The sequence below is a fragment of the Ursus maritimus genome (assembly GCF_017311325.1).
Source record: "Ursus maritimus isolate PB19 chromosome X unlocalized genomic scaffold, ASM1731132v1 scaffold_X1, whole genome shotgun sequence".
In the NCBI taxonomy this organism is placed as follows: Eukaryota; Metazoa; Chordata; class Mammalia; order Carnivora; family Ursidae; genus Ursus; species Ursus maritimus.
Window position 1 is genome coordinate 93,717,641 of NW_024423319.1, and position 27,307 is coordinate 93,744,947.

At 39.0% G+C, this 27,307-nt stretch overlaps 1 protein-coding gene across 1 annotated transcript in view; it reads right to left on the minus strand.

The window, feature by feature from the left end:
• The window catches only part of CFAP47 (cilia and flagella associated protein 47), a 503,621-nt gene that overhangs the window by 212,447 nt on the left and 263,867 nt on the right, over nucleotides 1–27,307 (minus strand). The window contains exons 41-44 of the mRNA XM_040635242.1: nucleotides 24,939–25,131; nucleotides 8,927–9,038; nucleotides 7,940–8,166; nucleotides 1,139–1,313 (exon numbers count right to left, since the gene is read on the minus strand). Of these exons, the coding sequence (XP_040491176.1) occupies nucleotides 1,139–1,313; nucleotides 7,940–8,166; nucleotides 8,927–9,038; nucleotides 24,939–25,131 (707 nt within the window). The remainder of the gene's footprint in view (nucleotides 1–1,138; nucleotides 1,314–7,939; nucleotides 8,167–8,926; nucleotides 9,039–24,938; nucleotides 25,132–27,307) is intronic.

The following is a 27,307-nucleotide window of genomic DNA, read 5'->3' on the forward strand; positions in this document are numbered from 1 at the left end:
AAAAAAAAAAAAAAACAGACAACAACTTCACTTAAGAACTGTCACCAGCCTGACAGCTGATGAGTTAAATATACCCTCACGGTTTTTGGGCAGCCGTAAGCTTTTCTGTTTATTGTTTTGATTTTGAATGTTTAGACAGGGTGCCTACTCTCCAGTGTGTCCTAGGCTCCATCACCCTTCTTGCCTTAGACCAGATCTAATTCATAAATCCTTGTTACCTGTTTGGCCACTTAGCATTTGAATCTTGGGTCTCAGATCTCCTAGGAAGGTAAAATGAACCAGATTACCCTGTATTATCATTTGTAACCACTGTTTCAGATTTAGAAACATCACATAGTTAAAGCCTCAGGAAAAGAACAAAGGAAAATGTAACAAAACATATAATTTAGCAAAAATATAAAGTAGAACCCATGACACTCAAGCTATGATACATTGTTGGAATACCCTAGTAAAGAAAATATAATCCTAATGTTATCTACCAGCATGGAAAGAAGTGAAATGAAAACAAATTAATTTGGGGCACTTTAAATTATTTTGTCACATTGTTTACATCATTGCTTATATTTGATAATGTAAATTTATTAATATTCTACCAAGTCTGGGTTTGTCCTTCCTAATTACAATCACAGAATAAAAGGGTACCAGGAGACCAAGAGTACGTATTCAACTATTAAAGGCCCTAGCCCAGATCAAAGATAAATTACTTACAAATAACACACTGTCTCCTCTGATATGCTCTTGCCACCAACCTCCCTCCTATCCTTTAAAGCTAGCCTGAGGCTCAACTCCGGCACAACCTCTGTAACCAATTTCACTGTCACAGCAAGACCTTACCTTTCTCAAAGAGCACTTACTAACTTTATCAAACAACTACTCTTTAAGAAGGAGTAATAACAGGTCTGCAAATTTCAGTACCAGCAACTTAGCACGTAAATTCAGTACATAATTTAGATTATTGTGCTCTAGTATGCTGGTTATTCATAATGCAAAATATTCAATAATTGATATTAATGTACACTGAACTATCTCCTTAATTCTATTACGAATATCCTATCAGTAGAGATAATCTCTTTAAATCTTAGTATTTCACAGAGCCTGGGACAGCGCTAGATATTGCAGTCCCTGTGTTACTGATTACCTGTTTTATTTGCAGGTTTAATTCCTTGAGACTGGGTCAGTTTAGCTTGAGTTTCGGGAATCTGAGGAATGTAGATTTTCTTGGGCATATCAAAATGTTCTGGAAGGCTCAGTTCTGCTGTGTATAAAACGGACTTAGGCTTCTTTAGCTTTGAGGTATTAAAGAGCGTACAAGTCTGCAAATAAACAGAGAGTAAAATTGGAATGTAATTCTCTTAGCTGCTACCTCCAAAACACACACAAAAAAGCATTATGTATTTAGAGTCCACATTTGGGAAAAAATCCACCAAGGCATTGAATTTGTTCATTTCTTTAGATACATTATTATTTGATTGGTGGAAGATAACACTAACATGTTTTACAGAATCAATGGAATCATCCGTTATTAACAGATGCTCAATGTCCCATTCCCTAATCCTTTCAGTGTTGAGGAATTCATTGCTTCAGGGAAAAACCAATTCCACTGGTGAACAGCACTGAGAAAGTGCTTCCCTCCTTCAGCTGATCCCTGTGCTCTTTAACATCTAACCCATCAGTAAAAGTTCTTATCGGAAGCACAGCTAGTCCCCTCTCTTTTCCTAATGACAATTTTGTGAATATATGTGTGTTTGGATGTGTGTGTATATATATACATATAGGTATGTATAAAATTAGGTCCTGCCCTTCCACGGACATCCAAACATAACTTTTATTTATTTTTAATTTTTTCCTTCTTCTCCCCCATCCCAAACACACCTTTTAAATAGGTTTGATATGTTTAGTCCCTTCAACCGCTACTTATATAATGTGGGTTACGACAACTCGCCGTCATGCAAATGCTCAAGACACAATCTAGTTCAATATTGTCCTTCCTGAAATGGAACACTGAAGAGATGCCAGTTCTCTAAGCGTGAACCAAGCAATGCAAAGCACAGAGGCAGGCAATCATTTACTTTTAGCTGGATGCTCCATGGCTAACCACATAGTACAGTCCAATGGTTAGACCAAGCACTCTTGAAGGCAGACCGGCTGCATTTATAACCCAGCTCTAAGTAAGCTTGGCCAGGCTATAAACCAAAGCTACAAATTCTTCATTTGTAAAATATGGGCAATAATCGTATGCACTGCCTATCCGTGGTGTGAATATTTAAAGTGAAAACAAAATCCAGGTCCTTGGAGCATATTTCGAGTATTCAATAAACGTTGGCTATTAGTATCATCATTGTCATCATCATCTTGATCGTGGTCATGGTATCATTACTCAACAAAAATAAATGTTGGTGCCATTAGCAACTTCCTCATTCACTGGGTTTGTTATCTACAAATTGCACAAGGATTTTTTTTCCCACAAAGTAACATTTTTCAACTACTTTATTTTGGTACTTAAAATCATGTAAATTAAAAAATCTAAATTAGTTCATTTACATTTATCATTACTTGTGTTTGGTTCATTTTTGTGTTCACTACGAATTATCTATTCACATCAGCAACCAGCTCTTTAACCTAAATGTGTATCATCTGCCTTCTGTATCTTCAAGTCATTAAGTCATGATATGTTGACATAGACTCTCTTCTTGGCCAAACTCTAGTCAGGCTCTTCCAACCCCTCTTCCCAAGTAGGCCTCAACCTTGGCCTATAACAACTGCAGATTTTCAGCACAAATGATTTTGTCTACCCCCTTCCCTGCCACACACACACTAAGACACTTGAACAAGCGTTCACTAAGTTTCTAACAGCTCAAGGCCATATCCCTAGGATGATTCCAGTTACCCTTAAAGTACCTTCCTGAGAGAGCTCAATGCTGCCAAACTGTTTATTCCAGCCAAAATCCAGTGATAGGCAGATAGGCCCCTAAACCCCCTCTTATTAGAGCAGTTACTTTAGAAAGCTTGCTATTATAAATCCTTCCTCTCCCTCCCTTTTTCTTCCACCCCAACCACTTCACCCTCCCCCTCTTTCTCTCTCCTTTTTAAAGTGTAAGTTTTCTGCCACCCAGAACTGTCTTCTCAAGGACCTCAGAATGCAAACATTCAAGGAGATGAAGATTCCAGCCAGGTAGGTACCTTGTTCTAACTTGCATCACTACCTTCAGTCATAAAGATCCCAGAAATTTATTTCTCCTGCAGATAAGCATCAATTAACAAATCCAGATCACACTGACCAACCCCCTCCCACTTTAAACTGTCTACTTCCCTGATTCTGCTCATTTTTATTAGGTTCACAGCTCATTATCCCTCTTTACTTTCTCATCCTCCTTTTAAAACTCCCAGTTCCGGGGCTGCCTGGGTGGCTCAGTTGTTAAGCGTCTGCCTTCGGCTCAGGGCGTGGTCCTGGCGTTATGGGATCGAGCCCCACATCAGGCTCCTCTGCTGGGAGCCTGCCTCTTCCTCTCCCACTCCTCCTGCTTGTGTTCCCTCTCTCACTGGCTGTCTCTATCTCTGTCAAATAAATAAATAAAATCTAAAAAAAAAAAAACCTCCCAGTTCCATCCGTACAAATTTCAGTTTAGTACATGCTGGATCCTTCTCCCTATTTTGACAGTTACTGAATAAATTCTATCCTTATGGCTGTAACTAATATCCAGCTTTGTTTATCTTCCACAGTATCAATAGGATTACTTCATGATTTAGAGTGCACTTAAATTATACAAATACAAAAACCATTTTCTTTACCCTTTGGAATCCTCACAAAGATCTTTTAGGCTTTCTTTTTTAAACATATTTAATTTCAAAATTTCAATGATTTTTCCTACCATTTATCCCAGAGTATATAGCATGGCTTTTAAAACATAAACTTGAAAAAGTTAATAGAAAACAGAAGGAAACTGCCCTGTAAGTTCTGAATCTTTCCAGTATCACTGAGTATATTGTTAGAGTTGATTTATTAATGGTCAGAAGAATATGAATTCAATAAATGAGTGCTAAGTGGTGAAGTGTCAGAAACTCATGTTCCTGACAAAAGATCCTGTCTCTCACAGTATCAAGTAGATACATCATATTGCTATTACTTGATAAATATTTCAAAAATTCAAATTCCACACGGTTGTGTACCAAAAAAAAAAAAATTAGTCAGATGTGTCACTTTTATTTGGTAGAAAAGTGATTACATTTATTCAATTAGATTTAGTTCTAAACAGATTTATTTCAAGGATGATTTTAAGATTTTGTTATGTAGTTATTTTATGCTATAACTGAGCATTCTAGACTTCCATTGACTCCATTATACAATTTCACGGTAGTAGACTAAGAACTGAACATATGATCTGGAGACTATGCAGGAGAAGGAAAAGAGTAATGAACGAGGGGGGGGGGCAAAAACCTGGGTCCATCTTTATTCTGTCACAAATCAGTCATGTGACCTTAGGCTACCATCTTACTATTTTGGAGTCTTGGTTTGCAGGTTTGTGAGTGTAAGAGGTTGGACTATGCATCTCTGAGTGTCTTTGATTTCTTTTCTCAGCTTTAAAATACAATGATGTCTCTACCATGATCTAGGCTGTAATTGCTACCCTGTCATTAAGGCCAACATAAGTCTTTTTATGCCTCAGTCATTTCATTTTTTGTATTACAAGTGTAATTCTACCTTCTCTACATTTCTCCGTGGGGTCACTGAAATAATTTGGAAAAGTGCACATAAAAGCATGTTGGAAAAACGGTGTAAAATACTATACAAGGATGGGGCTCCTGGGTGGCACAGCGGTTAAGCGTCTGCCTTCGGCTCAGGGCGTGATCCCGGCGTTATGGGATCGAGTCCCACATCAGGCTCCTCCGCTATGAGCCTGCTTCTTCCTCTCCCACTCCCCCTGCTTGTGTTCCCTCTCTCGCTGGCTGTCTCTATCTCTGTCAAATAAATAAATAAAATCTTTTAAAAAAAATACTATACAAGGAGAGAGTACTTTTAAAATTAATCTTGTTTACTATTCTGCTGCAAAAATTATCAGCATTATTGTATTTCAAGAGTGCACTGATAATTGCACTTGAAAAGAGCGCTGTATGATTAGATGTATACGAGCACAGTAAGATGCATCTGCGAGTTCTGATTTGCTGCAGCTGGTTTTCCTAAGCTGGCACATTCAACCCTTCTAGAGTTCCTTTGTGCATTTGGAAAGTTGTTGCTGAAATTGAAAAATGTGTGATATTCACAGAATTCAAAGAAAATAGTAATCTTCAGGTAAAAAAAACCTAATTTCCAAATTTAGAGACTATTTAAAACATTTCTATTTTAATTTTAAAGAGCCAAGGTTTTTTTTTTCATAAATAATGATGATGATGATGATTGTTTTTGTTCCTGTTATTTCCACCAGCCAATCGAGAAGCAAACACATACAGATACCCATCCAGCAAATGTGGGAGGTAAACAAGGATAAGTAAACAAGACGACTGTGACTGTGAAAAATGAGGCAGTGAGGCAAGCTGGATAGACATGAAGACCTCAGATTTAAAGTATTATTTGTTTGTTCGGGCACATGTTCAATTCAATTAAACAGTGACAGAGCACCTGTCACACACAAGACAATAAGGGCTAAAAAACACATAACAAAGATTTTTAATTTCTAGGCATTCACAATCCTAGAGGAACAGGAAAATATAAAAATTAATGTTTTACAAAACATAATTTGGTAAATACAATAATAAACAGAGTGTGTGGGGTTCGGGAGACAGTTAAAAGAAGAGGGGAAAAAAACAGAAACTGTATACATGCATAAATAACAGAACAAGGATCCACTGACAAAATCTATTTCCCTCCAGCATTTCTCATTTAAATAAAATGTTTTGATAAGAGTCAAGAATGAAGAAAATTAATTTTTAATTTTTTAAAAAGATTTATTTATTTATTTGAGAGAGAGAGAGCAGGGGGAAGGGTAAAGGGAAGGGGAGAGAGAGAATCTCAAGCAGATTCCCCATTGAGCACAGAGCCCGACAGGGGGCTGGATTCCATGACCCCGAGATCATAACCTGAGCAGAAATCAAGAGTCGGACGTTTATCCAACTGAGCTACCCAGGCGCCCCTGAAGAAAATATATTTAAAAGGAAAGAGAGACAGGGTGAGTGCACTATGATAGGGTTAAAGTTTGAAAAGGCCAAATATCAAATATTTCTATTGTAATACTATACTGAAAGTTGAACAAAAACCTTCCCAAATTGATTACTCTGTCATAGAAGTAAGCATATTGGTATGAGCTAAAGAGAGCCATCAGCTTCTGGAATGTATAGTATAGATGGGTCAGTCCAGAGGGCATCAGAGCCTTGGGCCTTGATATTTTTGAACTAATCAGAACTCAAAAGTCCAGGTCATCCATAAAATATCATCATTAAATGTGAGGGATCCGTGCTTAGACTGTACTGATTCTAGTGTTCTAACAAAAAAAGAAATCATTCCTACAGTGCTGAGTATTTGTTGTAATATATGTAAGGTAATATATGAAGGTAAATCTCAAACAAGGATGAAAACATTTACCATTTGTTCCTACACTGATCAAAGACTTAGTGACTACCTTTGGCATAGTACACTTCTCTAGACACTGGTGATTTGAGAGTTAACTAAACAAATATCTTCTCACAAATTCCCATGCTGGAGACAGACAATGAGTAAACAAACATATTACTCTCAGGTGATAAATACTATCTGTAGAGAAAGTTGAAGGAAATTTAGGATTCGGAAAGTGCCTGGTAGAGGTAAGCAATGCTTTTTAAAAGGTATATAAGATTTAAAAAAAAATACAAAAAATATAAGCATCATCTCATTGGTAGCATTGTAGCAGGCCTGAAGTAATTGAGGGAAGTAGCGTCTGATATCTAGGGAAAATTAACCACAGAAGAGCACAGGGCATGCGGAGCATGCCTTGGGATTTTTAGATGAGCAAGGAGGCCTGTGCTGAGGCAGTGACATGAATGAATGGGGGCCAGTGGAAAAGATGAGCCCAGGGAAGAGATGGGACTGCTGGAAGGGTCATGAGGACCATCCTAAGGATGTTGGGTTTTATTTTGAATGCTGGAAAGCCAACAGAGGAATCTGTGCAGGGGAGCAACGTGACCAGGTTTACATTTTAGAAGAATCGCTTTGGTGGCTCTCTGAGGTTAGACTGTACCGTACTTCATTTATACAACAGAGTGCAAGATATCATGATAGAGTCCATGGTAATACCAAGAACAAGAATGCCGCACAGACAGAGAGCACTTATTTATAGACCAGGTAAAGCGGTAAGCATTTTGCATAATGCTTTCACTTAGTTTCCATCAATGAGCAGTATCTTCAGATTAAAAATATAAAAGCTGAAGATTGATGATTTTGAAGTAACCAGAGCACAGTCACACAGGCAGACAGTGTCAGAGTCTGGGTGCTCATCCTGGTAGTCTGACCCCCGGGGATGAGCCTCTTTGGATGCACAGAATATCCTGGACAACTTTTAGAACATGTTCTCCCCCCACCCCACCCCCCCAGAGATTTGTCTTTACTTATTCTAGAATGGGGCTTGGGTACTACCGTTAATTTTAAGTTGTCTAGGGCATTCTAATGTGTCGTCAGGAGTGAAGGCAACCGTGAATTCAGCGGCTACACCGTAATGCCTAAATGTACGAGCCTGCTAAGTTACCACGGACTTAGTTACACTACAAAAGTAGCAGTCATGCTAACATTAGTAGAACACTTTGTTTCAGACTTATTATTTAATGAGGTCAAAAGCAAAAATGCTACTGAGCTGTCTTCCTGAGGAAAATCAGCATTAGTCATTTTTTCCATGTAAAAAGGTTACGATTAAGTGACAACTCTGTAGAATTTGAAAAAGAGACTAATTTCAGGGCATCGCATGTCTTGCATTCTCACCTCAATCTTGGTCAGCCCCAAGAGCGCGATGGCCACGCGAACACTACTGCTCTCCAGAGTGCCTGTGATCAACCGTCGCTCATACTCTATATCTGACATCTGTTGCTGTGCTGCAAAAGCCAAAGCCTTTTCCTTGGCCTCATTAGTCAGCGGCAACTTCAGGTCCACATCCAAGATTTGATGGAGCTCACATTTCAAATAGAGAACTGGATTTTCCTTACTAAACACTAGGGGAAGTAAAAACATTCATGATTGCCATGATCATTTATGCCCTTGACAATGTTACCCAGAATGGACTTGGAAGGTTTGAATTACAAAACTACAGTTGTGGCCTTTATTAACCAGAGTAACACGGGTAACTCATTTCTAGTAGTCCCAGTTCAGTAATTCAAGAGTAAGTCTTCAGGAATTAAAGGTATTTTGCTGGTATTCTCTAAGAAGAATGCTCAAAAGAACTCAAAGGGTTCATTCGTAGAAGGAGCAACATGTTATAACGCTAAGTGATCACTGTGCTATCAGGGATTAGAAGGTAAGGGAAGTAGAAATAAATGTAAATACATCTGTCAGGGACTGGTAAGAACTGTCATTTTCTTTTACCAGAAACCTTACACTTCAGAATGTAGGGTACAACTTCAGGGTACAAGTTCAGGAAATATATTACAATATATAGAATTCGAGACTATAGCCATTTCCAAATTATTTGGGAAACTGAAAATCTGCTGAGTAAATATTACGAATGCCAAATTTCAATATTTATCTGAAGAATGAAAAATAAGGATTTAAAAACAATCACCATGGACATTTTCTTAATTGTTAAACTGGTGCTGTATTCCATGGATGCTGACATAATAAAGTTAAAAGGGAGGTTTCCAAAAGCCTTCCAAGTTTTTATTGGAAAAATTTGCCATGAGTACGCTCAGATGGCTATAGGAGGAACAACCCCATCCTTTAACATTTTAAATGAAATAAAACAAACATATATTCTACCTTCCTCTGGAGAAGTGCTGTAGTCAAGCGAAGCTGAAGAATCCTTTGGGAAAAAGGAGGAAGGCAAGGGGATCATACCTTTTCCTTCCACAACGTAAATTAATTCTCCAATCTAAAACACAACCACAGAATAATATTAAATTCCAAAAGCTAAGAGAAAAATCTGTACACTATAACAACATCCATGCATTGTGCATTGATAAGCAACTCTAAGCCCTAAATGAGGAGTGAAAGGTAAGGCTGAAATATAACCCTCCCACAGTGTGGGGGAAACTCTGTATGCAACCAGAGCACGGAGGTGGATTAAGATGGCCCCAGGATGGCACTGACAGCAGTTGATCTTTGTAGCTGTAAATATCCTTGGTAGACTGTTAACTTAAGTCACATAAACAATCAAGAAAGAATGAAAGATTTTTTTCCTTCATTCTGTAATTTATTGTTGTAGAGGAGTGACATCACTTTTGCATGATGCCAGAGTTCCCAAGTGTCTATATTTTAAAGCGCAGATTTTCAAAATGAGAATATGAGGGTCTGCAGATCTTTTAGAATAAGTAATTAGGCAAGAAATACAAAAGACTAAACAGAGAGAGTGAAAATTAAAGTGGGGTCAATGCAAGGGCAGCAACATACGTGGGGAAAGATTAACAGAGGTTGACAGGCCTCGTTTCAATTCTGGTCCTGCCATTTACTAGCTACTAAGCCTTAGGCAAGTTTAGTAAATCTCTGACTTTCAGTTTTGGCCTCTGTAAAATGGGATGATAAAAAAAAAAAAAAAGTTCATTTTAGAAATCTAGAGATTAAATGAAAAGGAAGGGGAGAGAGGGAGTCTCAAAAGACCCCAATGGATAAATATTTAGATCTTGATTCTGAAGGGAAGCAGAAAATGTCACTCCAGAATTTGTTGTGTTGGTATACTGATAATTTTTAGTTATAGGCACTTGAAAGACAGCAAATGCAAGGAGAGGCTTTCTTTGAACTTGCCTTATCTGCCCAAAGACAGACCCTCCAAAAGAAACTCAAGTATCATAAATTCCCTCCCTGAGGATTTCATCAACGAAGGATTGACTTTTATGAGAAGAAACTAGAAGATGACACTGTACACTGACAAACTCTGTCACAAAGTATCATGTCTCCCATCTATTCTTCTAAGAGCCCATTCATCTTTCCTAAAAATCATTTACTCTCCTCTAAGTGGCTAACGTCCCTTTCTCCCTTTTCACTATTAAGATGGTATTTGCGCCTGAATTCTAAGCCACTTTGGGAGTTACTCATTTTTTCTTGGGTACCTCTCATGTATATAGGAAGTATACATGTTAATAAATGCGTCTTTTTTCTTGCTAATCTGTCTTTTATTATAGGAGTCTCAGCCAATAATTCAGAAGGGTAGAGGAAAAATTATTTTTCCTCTCCAACAATTCAAACAAAGACACTTAAACGGAAATGACAGAAAAAATGTACAAACAATCATGAGACAATGAGGGAAATATGAACAATGCCTGGTTGTTTGATGCTAAGAAAAAAAATTTACAATATTTTGAGTAATAACAGTCTCATGATTATGTCAAAAAGTCAAAGTCTTTTTGTTGTAGAGATGCTTACTAAATTATTTGTGGATAAAATTACATGATGATTGGGATTTGCTTCATTATAATGATGAAATAAGTTCGGCCATGCACTGTTGAAGCTGGGAGAAGGGTACAGGGGGGATATATTGCAGTTTTATTTCTAGAATTATATTTTATATTTTCCATATTAAATTCTTTAAAAAAATGCTTATATCATAGGAAGTAGAATGATAGTAAAGATGTGGCGAGGACTAAATGAGATAACACATAGCAGGAACCTGACCCTTTGCCTGGCACTTACCAGGCGCATAAGAGATCCATCTAAATGGAGAGGGACCATCTTTTGAGAGCAGGGCTTCCCTAACATTCATGACATATAAATCACCTGAAGATACTATGAAAATGCAGGTCTGACTCAAGAAATCTGGAGCAGGGCCAAGACTTGGGAGAATCAATAAAAATGAGCACTGGCAAATTTAGGGCTAAGCCATACACTGGAGAATCTTCTGCCAGAATGACCTTGTGACAGGCATGCAACTAACTACTAGGAAAGCAAAAGGAAACAAACTTAGCTTCTAATCTGGGATTATAACGATTTTGAACTCTCCCACCATCTTAAAACACTATTAAGTATATGATTGAGAGACTACTCCAGAGGCAGAACACATAAACGATATAAAAGGAAACTGGTTGCATAATAAAAATACAATTCCAAGATATAATAGATATCCTAGATAACACATGAAATAGCAAAAACTGAAACTTAATCTTGAAACAATGTAAAAATAAACAATTTCTGATCGTGAGGTCAATGTATTCATAGCTTCACTATCCTTCCCTGATTGAGATCTGTTTACAATAAAATTAACTGTCATCTACTCTCATACAACAATGTTCCATAGAATTTTATTAACTATGACTCACAATTACCTTCAGTTTATACTGAAAAAACGAATATGGAAAACTTCGAATGTTTTAAATTGTTCAGCATTTAATTCCATGCACGCGGGTAATAAACGGTACATGATAGAAAACTTCCATATAGTAATTTTTCCTAAGCAACCTGGTACTCTGCAAACATGAGTCCAAGGTAGCCATCGGAAATGGGTTTTCTGTGTGTGCATGTTTTACTACAAATACAACTAAGTGATCAATACTAATGACATGAACTTTTCAATGATAACTGAAGTACAAAGGCTCAACAGAGACCAGAGAAAACAATATATGAAGCTTTACTTTTATTTTACTTTTTTCTCATTTTAATTTTTATCTAAAAAAAGTCATTTTACCCAAAATATAATATTCTGAAGAAATTAGACTCTGAGTATAGAGTTACCAACGTACAGGTTTTCTTAAATGTGTGCCTGATCTATAGCTGGTCTTCTCAATGAAAATGAGTACCAACTCATGGAAGTTGATACAAAGGGAACAGACTGCAATTTGCTAGAATATTTCCCTTAAATATATACTATAAAAAGCCTCCTAACCATGGACAGCCAACTAAAATATCAGTAACTAAAACTCCATTCAATTCCATTTAATTCCACATCTTACACAGATGATATATTATCATTTCCCAATTATGTTGTCTAAGTTGTTTTTTTTATTAAAAAGAAACTTAATAAAGTTGAAAAAAAATGCCTATGTCAGAAAATTGTTCAGGAAAATCAACTGTGGTATCATCTAATCATTTCCCTCTACTTTTCTTGCAATAAAATCAGACCGGGAAAGGAACACAGATGTAGTGAAGAACTCCCTTAAAGCAGAGAAGTCCCTTACATGACAAGTCCGGAGGCCATGACGAGAGAAATGAAATTATCTGACACATAACAGACACTTGCCAATATGAGCTATTCTAATACTCTATTAAATTTCCTTTATGCCCTAATTTCATATTTTACAGTCAGGATGCTTACTTGGATTTTTATTGTATTTTCCAGAAAGATGCCAAAGCCCATAGCCCATTGTCCATTGCAAGGAACCCTCACAAAAGATATTTTGTTCTTCCTGTGTATCTAGTTAAATGTAGTCCTCAAATAACACAGTTGCACACAAATTTATAAGACCAGCTGTTAATGACCCAGAAATGAGGAACACAAACAATGAATCGGCAGAAAAGTTTTAATCCCAGCTCTGCTACTAATGAGCTGGGTAACCTTGGACATATCATGGATGCCCTCCAGACACAAACAACCATTTAATCTTTAAAAAAAAAAAAAAAAAAGCATTTTAGACAGAAAATCCCCATGTTGTTTCATAGGTCTTAAAATTCTACTTAGTCTCTAATCTTGGGCGTAGATTTTGCTATGTTTTGTAATTTATTTGTTTGAACTGCCTGAACAATATTATTTTATTTTGATGGCTAAATAGGCATGTGAGAGCTAAGCTAAAATTCTAAAATGTTAAATTCCATACACTAGAGAGAGATCATTAATCACTGCAGGTGGCTATTTGGCATTGCCATAATTATAATGTGAAAATGACCAGTAAGAATAATCGCTGTTCCTTTAAAATATAATCTTTCATAGAATGAGTGTTTTAGGGGACTCAGTAAGGGTGAAAAGAAAATGTATAAAGAGATTTGTATGCTTGCANTAAAAAGTCCAACTTTCTTAACAGTCTCTTTTTTAAAGACTTATTTATTTATTTTAGGTAGAGAGAGCGAGCTGGGGGAGGGGCAGAGAGAGAGAGAATCCTAAAGCAGACACCCGTTGAGCAGGAAGCCGGATGTTAGGGCTTGATCCCAGGACCTTAGATCATGACCTGAGCTGAAATCAAGAGTCGGATGCTTACCTGACTGAGCCAGCCAGGTGCCCCTAACACAATCTTAATTGCATGCCTGAGAAATTATTCCACAGACATTTTGAAAAAGCAACATATATTTAAATGCCATAAAATATTAATCCCTTAATAAAAATAAACAGCATATTTTAGGAAAACATCACATCAGATAACAGAAAGCCTGGTCTGGAATCTAGAAGTTAGTGTGGCAATGATACTGACAATCTCTCTTTGTCTTTATCACTGTATTTCTCAGAATAGTTTCTATTCATTTTTTTTGCCATCGATGTGCTCTGAACGTAAACGAAAATTTGCCACAGTGTGAACATCATGCAAACTGTCATTAAGATTGGTCTTTATATCAACATTCATCTCTGCGGTTCTCTTTTGGCCCCTTGCTCCTTCACCCAAAGCCACCATCATCTCCTCCTCTTTCACCATTGCTTCTCACATCCTTCTCTGTCTTTACTGCTGGTATGCAAAAAGCAGAAGGCAGTAGAGAAGGGAGGTGTGTGGAGTAGTGGAATAGATTGCAAGTCTCTGGGCCAGTCTCTTGCTCTCCAGTCTCTTTCTCCAACTCTTAATCTATTCTCTGCTTTCGCTCCAGAGACACTTTCTATAACGAAGATGAAATCAGGTCATGCCTATCCTCAATATCTTCCTGCTTTCAATAACAATAATTATCCTAATATAATAGAGCTATTCAACTACAAATTTCACTGCCCTCCTCATTATCAGTCTGCCTTATCCATCCAATCAATTTTCTGTCACTTCCAACTAACTTCTCTCAGAATTGGCAATTCAAGCGTCAGTGAAATTTCATGCTCAGCTGCTTGCCTCATGTTCTCAGAATCTTCTCCTTGAGCACACTTCTCCCCTGCCCAAACTCTGCTTTACTGGCAAATTTCCACTCACCCTCTTAACCAAACTCCCTTATGAGTCAATTATCCCTGCCTCTGCTATCATACAGAACTGTATTCTTCCCTCAATTCTAGACTCGGTCACAATCTGGCTGACTGTGTTACAGGATTAGTGGACATGTTTCAGGATACCGTGTACACAAGGAAAAATTATATCTTGGGAGGGGCATCTTGTGGAGGGCACGATTGTCCCAGCACAATCTGGCATCCACTGAAGGCAGGAATGCATTCTGGTAATTGTTACGAATGCACCATACATTCAGTAAGCTTTCTTCATCCACTTCTAGGGAGCACCAACTTCAAACCAGTACAACTTTCTGTGTGAACCAGACCAGCCTTATGCAAGTGGCCCTTCTCCACGGGATGTGAATCTCCTTACTAGAGGCTTCATGCCCTTCCTCTGTGTTCACGCACTATGTGCCTACAGAACTGGCTTTATACTGTTGGTGAATCAAACTGTGCTGGGAGAAGTGAATACAATAATAAATGAAATTATTGAGAATACGGCTTGAGTGTGTTAAATTTTAAAACTTGCAAGAGTCATTCTCTGTATTCTACACTTTCCTTCAAGAATGAGAGAGTTCCAGGCTTGCAACTAGCAGATACATCAGTTGTGGACATCAAATGCACAGCTGAGTGATTATAGTCAACAATACTATGTTATAAACCTTGAAGCTGCTAAAGGACTAGATCTTAATTATTCTCAACACAACAAACAAGTGATAATTGTGTGATGTGACAAAGGTGTTAGCTAACACTACTGGATTAATCACATTGCAATACATAAATGTATCAAACCGACATGGTATGTAAAAATGTATACAATGTTATCTGTCAGTCATATCTCAATTTAAAAAAGGGTTCATAAAATTGACATGGATTTGGGAAAATAGGAATTACTGTTCCCTTGTATTCTATAGGACATTTGAAAGGGTATCCCCTGGAGCTAAAATACTGGTATCCCAGAGGAATGTGGAAACTTTACAGACTGTTAGGATCATTGATAAGAAACCCAGAGGAGACCCACCCCAAGAATAAATAACTACCATTGCACACAAAATTCTCGTTAACAGATTTTCCTCTCATATTTTCTCTTGAAAAAGGCTGCAGTGCTTGTGGCAGGATGACAGTGTGGGTGAAGGGCGAGAAAGCCCTGCAGCATAGAGGGGCTCAAACTACGTGCACCACTGTGAACATCTACCACATTGATCTAGAGTTTAAAGTTCGGTTAACCTGCTCCCATATTGTCAGCAGGCATCTTAAGGTTAATAAATGTTTCAAAGTGTTTATGGGGCAGATGGGGTTTCATCTTCTCTCTCTTTCCCTGGGAACAACTCAGGGGTATGGGAAGTAGTGTACTTACCAAAACAACAGCAACAACAAAATATGCAGTGTAACAAATGGAATGAAAAATCAGAAGGTCAATGAAATGTAGCTTGCCATTAAAAATCATGGAAAATAAAAGAAACCACCCTCAAACGATACTCAGTCCCTACAGTTATAAAAATAACTTTCATAGAGAAATAGAAAGAAGAGGGAGGGGGAAAAGATGGCAGAGGAGTAGGGGACCCCTTTTTTAGCCGGTCCCCTGAGTCGAGCTGGATATCTACCAGACCAGCCTGAACATCCACAGAATCAGCCTGAGACACAGGAAGATACATCTGGATCTCTACAAATGAACATCTCCAGCGCTGAGTATTGGGGTACGAAGCGGGGAGCCGTGAATCCGCGCACAGATATCGGAAGATAAACGGAAGGGGGAGGGAGCCACCGCTTTCCGGCGCCGAAAAGCGGTAGCCACCTGCACGGGGGTGCGGGCGGACTCGCGGACGGGCACCCACGAGAGAGCAGACTGAGACCGTGAGCCTGGGAACACGTGCGAACAGACTGAAAACCGGAGCTCCGGAGCGCACAAACTAAACTGAAATCGGGAGCTCGGGAGCGCACGGGAACTAGGGGCGGCTGGCGGTGTTAGAAGCACAAAGGACAAAGATGTGCGGGCCCTGGAAGTGAGGACTGGGACACTGGCTGTGGGGCGCACATCCCAGGACGCTACAGGGTTTGGCAGCACTGATGGAAACAGACTTAAAGAGGCCAGGAGAGCTCAGTGGAGAGTGGACTGCGATCTCTCTGTTCTGAGACAGAGGCTAGGATTCGGCCACTGCTGCTCTGACTCTCAGAAGAGGCACAGCAAACCGCCAGAGAAAGCCGCCAGAGAACAAAAGCCCGGAAATACCGGTTCATGTTGTGACCATCCTCATCCCCCCTCGCAGGGGATGGGGCAACTCTACCCAAACAGGGTTGCCTGAGTATTGGTGCGGCAGGCCCCTCCCCCAGAAGGCAGGCTGAAAAATCAAGAAGCCCACATCCCTAAAGTCCCTATAAAACAACGGCACACTGCCTGGGACCTGGTAAAGAATTTGGGCTCTGGGCTTCCCCGCAACCTCTCCTCATCAGAATGACGAGGAGGAGAAATCCCCCCCAGCAAAGAAAAGATAATGAGTCTGTGCCTTTGACACAGAACTGATGGATATGGATATAACCAAATTGTCAGAAATGGAGTTCAGAGTAACAATGGTCAAGATGATGTGTAGGCTTGAAAAAAATATTAACGAATATAGTAACGAGAATATAGAAAATCTAAGGGTGGACATGAGAGTGAATCTGGCAGAAATTAAAAATGCTATGAATCAAACGCAGTCTAAACCAGACGCTCTGAAGGCCAGGGTAAATGAAGCAGAAGAACGAATTAGTGAATTGGAAGATGGGATGGTAGAAGAGAAAGTAAAAATGGAAACGTGGCTCAAAAAAATCCAATCTCAAGAATGTAGATTACGGGAGATTACTGACTCAATGAAACGTCAGAATGTCAGAATCATCCGCATCCCCGAGGGGATGGAGAAAGAGAGAGGTCAAGAAGAGATATTTGAACAAATTGTAGCTGAGAACTTCCCTAATCTGGCAAAGGAAACAAGCATTCGTGTCCAAGAGGCAGAAAGGACCCTTCCCACAATCAATGAGAACAGACCTACACCATGTCACGTCATAGTGCATTTCGCAAATATTAGATCCAAGGATACAGTCTTGAAGTGGCCAGGGGGAAGAAAATCCTTAGGTACAGAGGGAAGACTATCTGAATAATGTCAGACCTGTCTACAGAGACCTGGCAGGCTAGAAAGGGTTGGCAAAGTATTTTCAAAGCTCTAACTGAGAAGAACATTCAGCCAAGGATCCTTTATCCAGCAAGGCTGTCATTCAGAATTGATGGAGATATAAGGACCTTCCAGGATTGGCAGAAACTGAAGGAATTTGTAACCACCAAACCAGCCCTATATGAGATATTAAGGGAGGTTCTATGAAAGTAAAAAGGCCCCAAGAGTGATACAGAACAGATATTTACAATCTATAGAAACAAAGACTTCACAGGAAACATAACATCATTAAAATCATATCTCTCAATAATCAGTCTCAATGTAAATGGCCTAAATGCTCCCATAAAGCGCCACAGGGTTGCAGATTGGATAAAAAGACATGACCCATCCATTTGCTGTCTACAAGAGACTCATTTTGAACCTAAAGATACATTCGGACTGAAAGTAAAGGGATGGAATACCATCTTTCATGCTAATGGGCCTCAAAAGAAAGCTGGGGTAGCAATTCTCATATCAGACAGATTGGATTTTAAACTACAGACTATAGTTAGAGACACAGAAGGGCACTATATTATTCTTAAAGGATGTATCCAACAAGTGGATATGACAATTATAAATATATATGCCCCCAACAGGGGAGCAGCAAGATACACAAGCCAACTCTTAACCAGAATAAAGAGACATATAGATAAAAATACATTAATAGTAGGGGACCTCAACACTCCACTATCAGCAATAGACAAATCAACAAAGAAACAAGAGCTTTGAATGCCATACTAGACCAGATGGACCTCATAGATATATATAGAACACTACACCCCAGAACCAAAGAATACTCATTCTATTCTAATGCCCATGGAACATTCTCAAGAATAGACCATGTTCTGGGACACAAAACAGGTCTCAACCGATACCAAAAGATTGAAATTATCCCCTGCATATTCTCAGACCACAACGCTCTGAAATTGGAACTCAACCACAAGGAAAAATTTGGAAGAAACTCAAACACTTGGAGACTAAGAACCATCCTGCTCAGGAATGACTCGATAAACCAGGAAATCAAAAATCAAATTAAACAATTTATGGAGACCAACGAGAATGAAAACACAACAGTCCAAAACCTATGGGATACTGCAAAGGCAGTCCTAAGGGGGAAATACATAGCCATCCAAGCCTCACTCAAAAGAATAGAAAAATCTAAAATGCAGTTTTTATATTCTCACCTCAAGAAGCTGGAACAGCAACAGAGGGACAGGCCTAATCCACGCACGAGGAAGCAGTTGACCAAAATTAGAGCTGAAATCAATCAAGCAGAAACCAGAAGTACAGTAGAGCAGATCAACAGGACTAGAAGCTGGTTCTTTGAGAGAATCAATAAAATTGACAGACCACTGGCAAGACTTATCCAAAAGAAAAGAGAAAGGACCCAGATTATTAAAATTATGAATGAAAAAGGAGAGGTCACGACGAACACCATTGAAATTGGAAGGATTATTAGAAATTTTTATCAACAGCTATATGCCAATAAACTAAGCAATCTGGAAGAGATGGAATCCTTCCTGGAAACCTATAAACTACCAAGATTGAAACCGGAAGAAATTGATTCCTTAAACAGGCCAATTAATTATGAAGAAATTGAGTCAGTGATAAACAACCTTCCAAATAACAAAACTCCAGGCCCGGACGGTTTTCCTGGGGAATTCTACCAAACATTCAAAGAAGAAATAATACCTATTCTCCTAAAGCTATTTCAAAAAATAGAAACAGAAGGAAAGCTACCAAACTCATTCTATGAGGCCAATATTACCTTGATCCCCAAACCAGGCAAAGACCCCATCAAAAAGGAGAATTACAGACCGATTTCCCTAATGAATATGGACGCCAAAATCCTCAACAAGATACTTGCTAATAGAATCCAACAGTACATTAAAAGGATTATCCATCACGATCAAGTGGGATTCATACCTGGGATGCAAGCGTGGTTCAATATTCGCAAATCAATCAGCGTGATACATCATATCAACAAGAAAAGACTCAGGAACCATATGATCCTCTCAATCGATGCCGAAAAAGCATTTGACAAAATACAGCATCCTTTCCTGATTAAAACCCTTCAGAGTGTAGGAATAGAAGGTACATTTCTCAATCTCATAAAAGCCATCTATGAAAAGCCTACTGCAAATATTATTCTCAATGGGGAAAAGCTGGAAGCCTTTCCCTTAAGATCAGGAACTCGACAAGGATGCCCACTCTCGCCACTATTATTCAACATAGTACTAGAAGTCCTTGCAACAGCAATCAGACGACAAAAAGGGATCAAAGGTATTCAAATTGGCAAAGAAGAAGTCAAAATGTCTCTCTTTGCAGATGACATGATACTCTATATGGAAAACCCAAAAGAAGCCACTCCCAAACTATTAGAAGTTATAGAGCAATTCAGTAACGTGGCGGGATACAAAATCAATGCTCAGAAATCAGTTGCATTTCTATACACGAATAACGAGACCGAAGAAAGAGAAATTAGGGAATCCATCCCATTTACAATAGCACCAAAAACCATACGTTACCTTGGAATTAACTTAACCAGAGACGTAAAGGACCTATATTCTAGAAACTATAAATCACTCTTGAAAGACATTGAGGAAGACATAAAAAGATGGAAAGATATTCCATGCTCATGGATCGGAAGAATTAACATAGTTAAAATGTCCATGCTACCCAGAGCAATCTACACTTTCAATGCTATCCCGATCAAAATACCAAGGACATTTTTCAAAGAACTGGAACAAACAGTCCTTAAATTTGTATGGAAACAGAAAAGGCCCCGAATCGCCAAGGAACTGTTGAAAAGGAAAAACAAAGCTGGGGGCATCACAATGCCGGATTTCGAGCTGTACTACAAAGCTGTGATCACAAAGACAGCATGGTACTGGCACAAAAACAGACACATAGACCAATGGAACAGAATAGAGAGCCCAGAAATGGACCCTCGGCTCTTTGGGCAACTAATCTTTGATAAAGCAGGAAAAAACATCTGGTGGAAAAAAGACAGTCTCTTCAATAAATGGTGCTGGGAAAATTGGACAGCTACATGCAAAAGAATGAAACTTGACCACTCTCTCACACCATACACAAAGATAAACTCTAAATGGATGAAAGACCTCGATGTGAGACAGGAATCCATCAAAATTCTAGAGGAGAACATAGGCTGCAACCTCTTTGGCATCGGCCACAGCAACCTTTTTCATGACACATCTCCAAAGGCAAGAGAAACAAAAGAGAAAATGAACTTGTGGGACTTCATCAAGATAAAAATCTTCTGCACATCCAAGAAACAGTCAAAAAAAACTAAAAGGCAGCCCACGGAATGGGAGAAGATATTTGCAAATGATACTAGTATCCAAGATCTACAACGAACTTCCCAAACTCAATACACGAGAAACAAATAATCAAATCAAAAAATGGGCAGAAGATATGAACAGACACTTTCCAATGAAGACATACAAATGGCTAACAGACACATGAAAAAATGTTCAAAATCATTAGCCATCAGGGAAATTCAAATCAAAACCACATTGAGATACCACCTTTTTGTCAATGGCAAAAATTGACAAGGCAAGAAACAACAATTGTTGGAGAGGATGTGGAGAAAGGGGATCCCTCTTACACTGTTGGTGGGAATGCAAGTTGGTACAGCCACTTTGGAAAACAGTGTGGAGGTCCCTTAAAAAGTGAAAAAATTGAGCTACCCTATGATCCAGCCATTGCACTACGGGGTATTTACCCCAAAGATACAGACGTAGTGAAGAGAAGGGCCATATGCACCCCACTGTTCATAGCAGCATTGTCCACAATAGCTAAATCGTGGAAGGAGCCGAGATGCCCTTCAACAGATGACTGGATTAAGAAGACGTGGTCCATATATACGATGGGATATTACTCAGCCATCAGAAAGAACGATTACCCAACATTTGCAGCAACATGGACAGGACTGGAGGAGATTATGCTAAGTGAAATAAGTCAGCAGAGAAAGACAATTATCATATGGTTTCACTCATTTATGGAAGATAAGAAATAGCAGGAAGATCGGTATGAGAATGAAGGGAAAAATGAAGGGGGGGTAAACAGAAGGGGAAATGAACCATGAGAGACTATGGACTCTGGGAAACACACTGAGGGCTACAGAGGGGTGGGGGACTGGGTATTAAGGAGGACACATATTGCATGGTGATGGGTATTAAGGAGGACACATATTGCATGGTGCACTGGGTGTTATACGGAAATAATGAATCATGCAACGTTACATCAAAAACTAAGGATATACTGTATGGTGACTAACATAACATAATAAAAAATTATTATTAAAAAAAATAACTTTCATAAAACCGAAACTGCTTTGCCTAAATGTAAAATTATGTAAGGATTTTAGCATAGCATAATTTAATTTTCTAACCTTCACGTTCAATAAAATTAAACAAGGATTATTAAAGTCTATATGTGAACTATGATTGGAAAATAGCTGCACTTTGATTACGGAATATCCAAAAATATACATAATAAAGACTGCCAGCAAAATCTCTGCATCAGCAGAGACAGATAGACACAAAAGGCTGAGGCAGAACGAAATGAGGGACAGGGAAAAAAGTCAAATGAGTGGTCCCACTTATCATGCATACGTAAGGGAGATGGACAGACTGAGACACAATATATTTAACAACCGGTAAGATGTAGCCGTAGACTAAATTGTTGAAGACCACAAATCAATCAGAAGGCTTGCCTCCTCTTCTACTTGGGAGTGGGCACCCTTGTTCTGCCAAATATTTATTTGACTTAGCAAGGCTGAAACCCTCCTTGGTGTATAGGGCCCCAGTGTGGGACTGGGCCAATTCCTGTACGTTGCTCAGGGTGCTGACTCCCATCCTGGCTTCCTCAAGTCAACAATACCTGGACTTTGGTTTCTATTTGTTCTGACTAAGTTCTATACACAGAAAAGGACAACGAAGGACTTCAAGACAAAGAAGTCTAGTCTGGTTCCATTAAAATGCTCACGGGTTGGTAAAAGAGGGCTGGTTAGGCCACAGCAAATGGTTGCAACTGGATGGAACCCAGTCTTAATGCAGGCCCCACGTCAAAGATCCCTGCTTGATGCCCTTTCCTCTCTTGCACGGATGATCCCAGAAGCGATGAGTGGTTTTCGATTTGGGAGCCCAGGATTACACAGAGCAGATGATTATACAGGCTCAGTAAAGCTAGAGCCCTTGGGGTTGTGTCAATACCTCGCTTTGTATGTTGCAGTTTGTGTGGGAGTCTGTCAAGCCGTCCTCCCAGGGACTGCGGGGTCATGTTTCTGCTCCAGGTTCCCCCATTCAATCTGCCCCATCTGCACATGAGCAGAAAGGCTTTTGGACTTCTGGCATTTGACAGCATGAATTTTTAGGGATTTTGTAGGTTTTCCCCTAAGCTAAGACTTTCTATGAACATTGATGGAAGTTTTGTGAACTGTTCGTATTCTCAAACAGCTATTACGTAAGTCATCTCACTTTTTTTTTTTTATTTGAAAGTTCAAATGGAACAGCCAAAATGAAACAAATGGTCTTTCCTTGATAGCAGTGTTAGTAGAAATGTTTCTGTTTTACACATGGAAAGCTATCAAACTGAGGCCTAATTACTTTACAGTTTTCAACAGGTGGTTCTTAATGGCAAAGTAGTTATCACACATTTAATAAGAACAGGAGCTAACTAGGTGGACTTGGATGTTTGATTATCTATTTAAGCGTGTAATTGCATTTTTCAATATAATTAGCAATAAATTGAATGTGTAAATTAATAGATGTGCTTGGCCATATAAGTAATTGCAATTCAATGCAATACTTTAGATTAAGGGCATTTTTTCTCAGTTGATAGCAATATAATTTCATGATTATTATTTTTCTTAATAACAAATATATGTAATCAAAAGACATGTTTTAATAAGCTGATATTCCAAGTTAAGTATAATTATATTTTGATTAATTTAGACAAAATTTACGGAAGTAAATATTAATATTCCAATAGTTGAATTCAAATAATAAAATCAGCCTCCTTACTCTGCTATTGAGAATTAACCCTAGCATTTTCTAGGGCTATATTATAAATTAATATAAAAAAGGAACTGTGAAGTATTTGATTAAACTACTAGTCACACTATAGTTACTGTTTTCCACAAATTATCATATAGAGGAATTCAGTTAAATCCTGGGCTCTTTTAGGGAAAATAAAAAACAAGATTTAGCATTACTATAAAACAGCATTTTTTCTCTCCTAAATGGCAATTTTTAAGTAAACTATTCTTTACATATTTAATGGGCTATATTATTTTTCATGTGTGAATGATCTTATAGACACCAGGTCAATACAATACTCCTTTCCAACTACCATTATTTCATTGTGAATGAATTTCATACAGCACATAAATGATAGAGAACTGAAGTATTTGGGGCTATCTTCTGGGCATTATAAATTCCCTCCTCAGGTCAACACATGGCAGTTTCTTTCTAGAGAGGGATAATACCATAAAACTTTTCCTCTAAAGCCTGTCTTCTCTTTCTCTCTCTGTCTCTCTGCCTCTCTTCCTCCCTCTGTTCTTCCAACCCCCCCTTTCCCTCTCTCTCTCTTTCCTTTGCTGGCTTTATTTACTTTTGTTTAAAGATTTTATTTATTTATTTTTTTAAAGATTTTATTTATTTATTTGACAGAGAGAGACAGCCAGCAAGAGAGGGAACACAAGCAGGGGGAGTGGAGAGGAAGAAGCAGGCCCATAGCGGAGGAGCCTGATGAAGGGCTCGATCCCAGAACGCTGGGATCACGCCCTGAGCTGAAGGCAGACGCTTAACGACTGAGCCACCCAGGCGCCCCTAAAGATTTTATTTATTTATCTGAGAGTGCGAGCACAAGCAGGAGGAGGGGCAGAGGGAGAAGCAGGCTCCCCACTGAGCAGGGAGCTCGCAGCGGGACTCCATCCCAGGACCCTGGGATCATGATCTGAGCCGAAGGCAGACGCCTCACCATCTGAGCCACCCAGGTGCCCCATTTGCGGGCTTTAAAGAAGTAAGCTACATGGATTCCAGAGCCACTAGAAAATTAATTCCACCATCAACCCGAGAGAGAGCTGAGAAGCAGCTCCTTCCTCAGTGGAGCCTCTGAGGAGGATCCAGCACCGGCAGGTCCCTTGACTGAAGACTTGACAGACCTTAAACAGAGGACCCACCCAGATCATGCCCAGACCTCTGATCCATGGAAAACGTGACATAATAAATGTTGTCTTAACCCTTCAGTGTTTGGTAACTTGTTAGGTAGCTACAGAAAGTGAATACAGAAAGAGCTGCAGCAAGGTTAGGCAAGCTGCCAATCTGCTCTCATGGGACTAAGGCAGTTTACCCATGACTAGTGTAACTCCTTGCTTATTTGTGAGAATAAGCTCTTGGTTTAGCAACTAGAAGGCTGAAATTGCTATCTACATTACTAGAGCCTTCAGCTGCCTTCAAGGCCCCTGTACTGGTTATTCCATTCAAGTGCCAGCCCATGATGGAAACACGTGCCACCATTCTGTTCTCACCTCTTTGTTGCTGAGGATGATGACACAGTAGCGCGTGTGCATGTCAAAGGGAAGAAACAAGAGCTCCAGGCTTGAAGTCCCTTTTACTCCCAGGTGAAGAGTATGTGTGGAGCAGAAGAACTCTCTGATGAAATTGGACTTAATTGCTACCAAAACACGAAGCAGAGCTTGTTTACATATCATTTCATAAGTGCTGTTCAAATAAAGCAGCTGTTTCAATTAGTGCTTCACGTTTTGAAATGAATAAGAAAATGTTCAAAGCATTAGCACAGCAAATTAGATGACACATGCATTTGTTAATGAAAGCATGGGTGACCCCAGCTCAAGCCTGATATCATAAAAATGTGTAATTATGACCCTCTATTAAAGATTCCTTAAAAAGGGAACTTCACTACTGTTTAAAATTAGCCCAGATACACGTATAAATAGCAAAGCAGTCATCTAAGCATCTTCAACTTTTTTTTGTCAACTCTGTAATAGTTCACATAACAGGGTGTAATAGAAAACTTGAACTGGAAATAGAGGAATGTTTTATGTCTGTCTCTATAACTTTTGTTGGTTTTAAAACATGTCTACAAGTTCTTCAACACTGCCGTGAATGTGGTGATATGGTGGGGGGTCTTAGTGCCTTGATCCTAATGAACAGTATGTTACAAGGCAGCAGTGTGACTTCTGACACTAGAGCAAACACTGTAATACAATTTCTACCTCATCATCCCTTTCTTGGGTCACCTGCTTTTAGAAACGAGTTGTCATCCTGTGAAGAAGCCTAGGCCACATGAAAAGCCACATGTAACAGCCCTACCTGAGGTCCTAGCCAAAAGGTATTAACCATCGGACATGTGAGTCAGGAAACCTTTGTGATGACTCCAGCCCCAGCCTCCACCTGAGTGCGACTGCATGAGGACACTGAGCAAAAAGCATCTAGCTGAGGCCAGTCACTCCAGAAGTGTGAGAGAGAATAATGCCAATCTATTTTTACTGTTTAAGCCACTACATTTGGGGTGGTTTGTTCTGTAGCTAGAGATAACCAGAACATTCCTATATCCATTGTCCTATCCACGTTCTATTCATATTTTCTGAATTTACAGTTATTTCATAAAACAAAGTAAATCTATGTTCTCCTTGTAATTTTAAACGTGGTGATACCTGTTGATCACCTACATAGGTTTAAATAGTTCAGAATAAGCCAAAAGAAACATTAAAGTTATTTATTTAAATACAGTCATTGTACACGTAAGGAAACTAGGACTCGCAGTGAAAAGAAAGATGTGGGCAGAGTCCTCCAAAGGGTCATGAACAGAAAAGGCTGAGGACCAGCCCTTGGAAATCCCACTCTGCCATCGATTTCCAGGGTTTGCCGTTCAGTCTATTGTTATAACCATCGTTTGTTGAGTATTTCATTTACTGCTATGCTAGGCATGTAAAAGTCAGACATGAAGACAAATGAAAGCTTTTGCTTGAGGTACTCACAGGTTCTTATGGCATTTGGGGAATGGCAACAACCCTCAGCATTGTCATGTTCAGGGCTACTCTCAGCGTCACTGTCATAAGTAAATAGGACAACAACATTAACACAAACGAAACTCAAAATCAATTCTCTATCTTCATTATATCTTATAGATCCTTAAAAATTATGGTACCTACATGATATGCAAAGACCACAGATGTATTTCATATATCACCTTGATGTCTATATTGTTTCAGAAATTTTAAAAGAAAAATGCAAAAAGGAAACTAACAATCATCTATATTTCCACCACTGTTTTATACAATTTAATAAAAACAATTCCTTTTTACTTATGAATACTATGAAAAAATAAACATTTGATAACAATAAAAATCAAAAGTAGTGGTCTCAACTTAGGACTGTATAGGTATTCTCTCTAAAAGTGGTTCTAGAACTTGATTTCTCGAAAGGTTCACTTCTTTCAGCTTATTGTTTCTGCATTTGCTTCTTTCTCATAAAGGGAGGAGATATGGGTAGCTGTTTAAGCTCTGGCTGCATTTCTGAAAATTAATTAGCAGACCACAGCCCGAAACAACCGCCTCCCTTGAAAGTTTCCATGTCTTCCAGAACTCATCAATTTTTCCCCAAACTGCTCTTCTCAATATTCATGATTACTTTGCTTGACAAGCTGGCAATTAGCATCTGGGCTCTCAGATATTGTTTGCCTGATTTTTTTCTGAATATACAAAAACTCCGTATTTTCTCACCTTGTCATATACTTTTGCCTGAATTTGTTTTTTTATTAAAGATTTTGTTTATTTATTTGAGAGACAGAACGAGCAGTGGGGAGGGGCAGGGGAGAGGGAGAGAGACAGAGAGAGGGAGGCAGACTCCCCACTGGGCTGGAAGCCCCACAGAG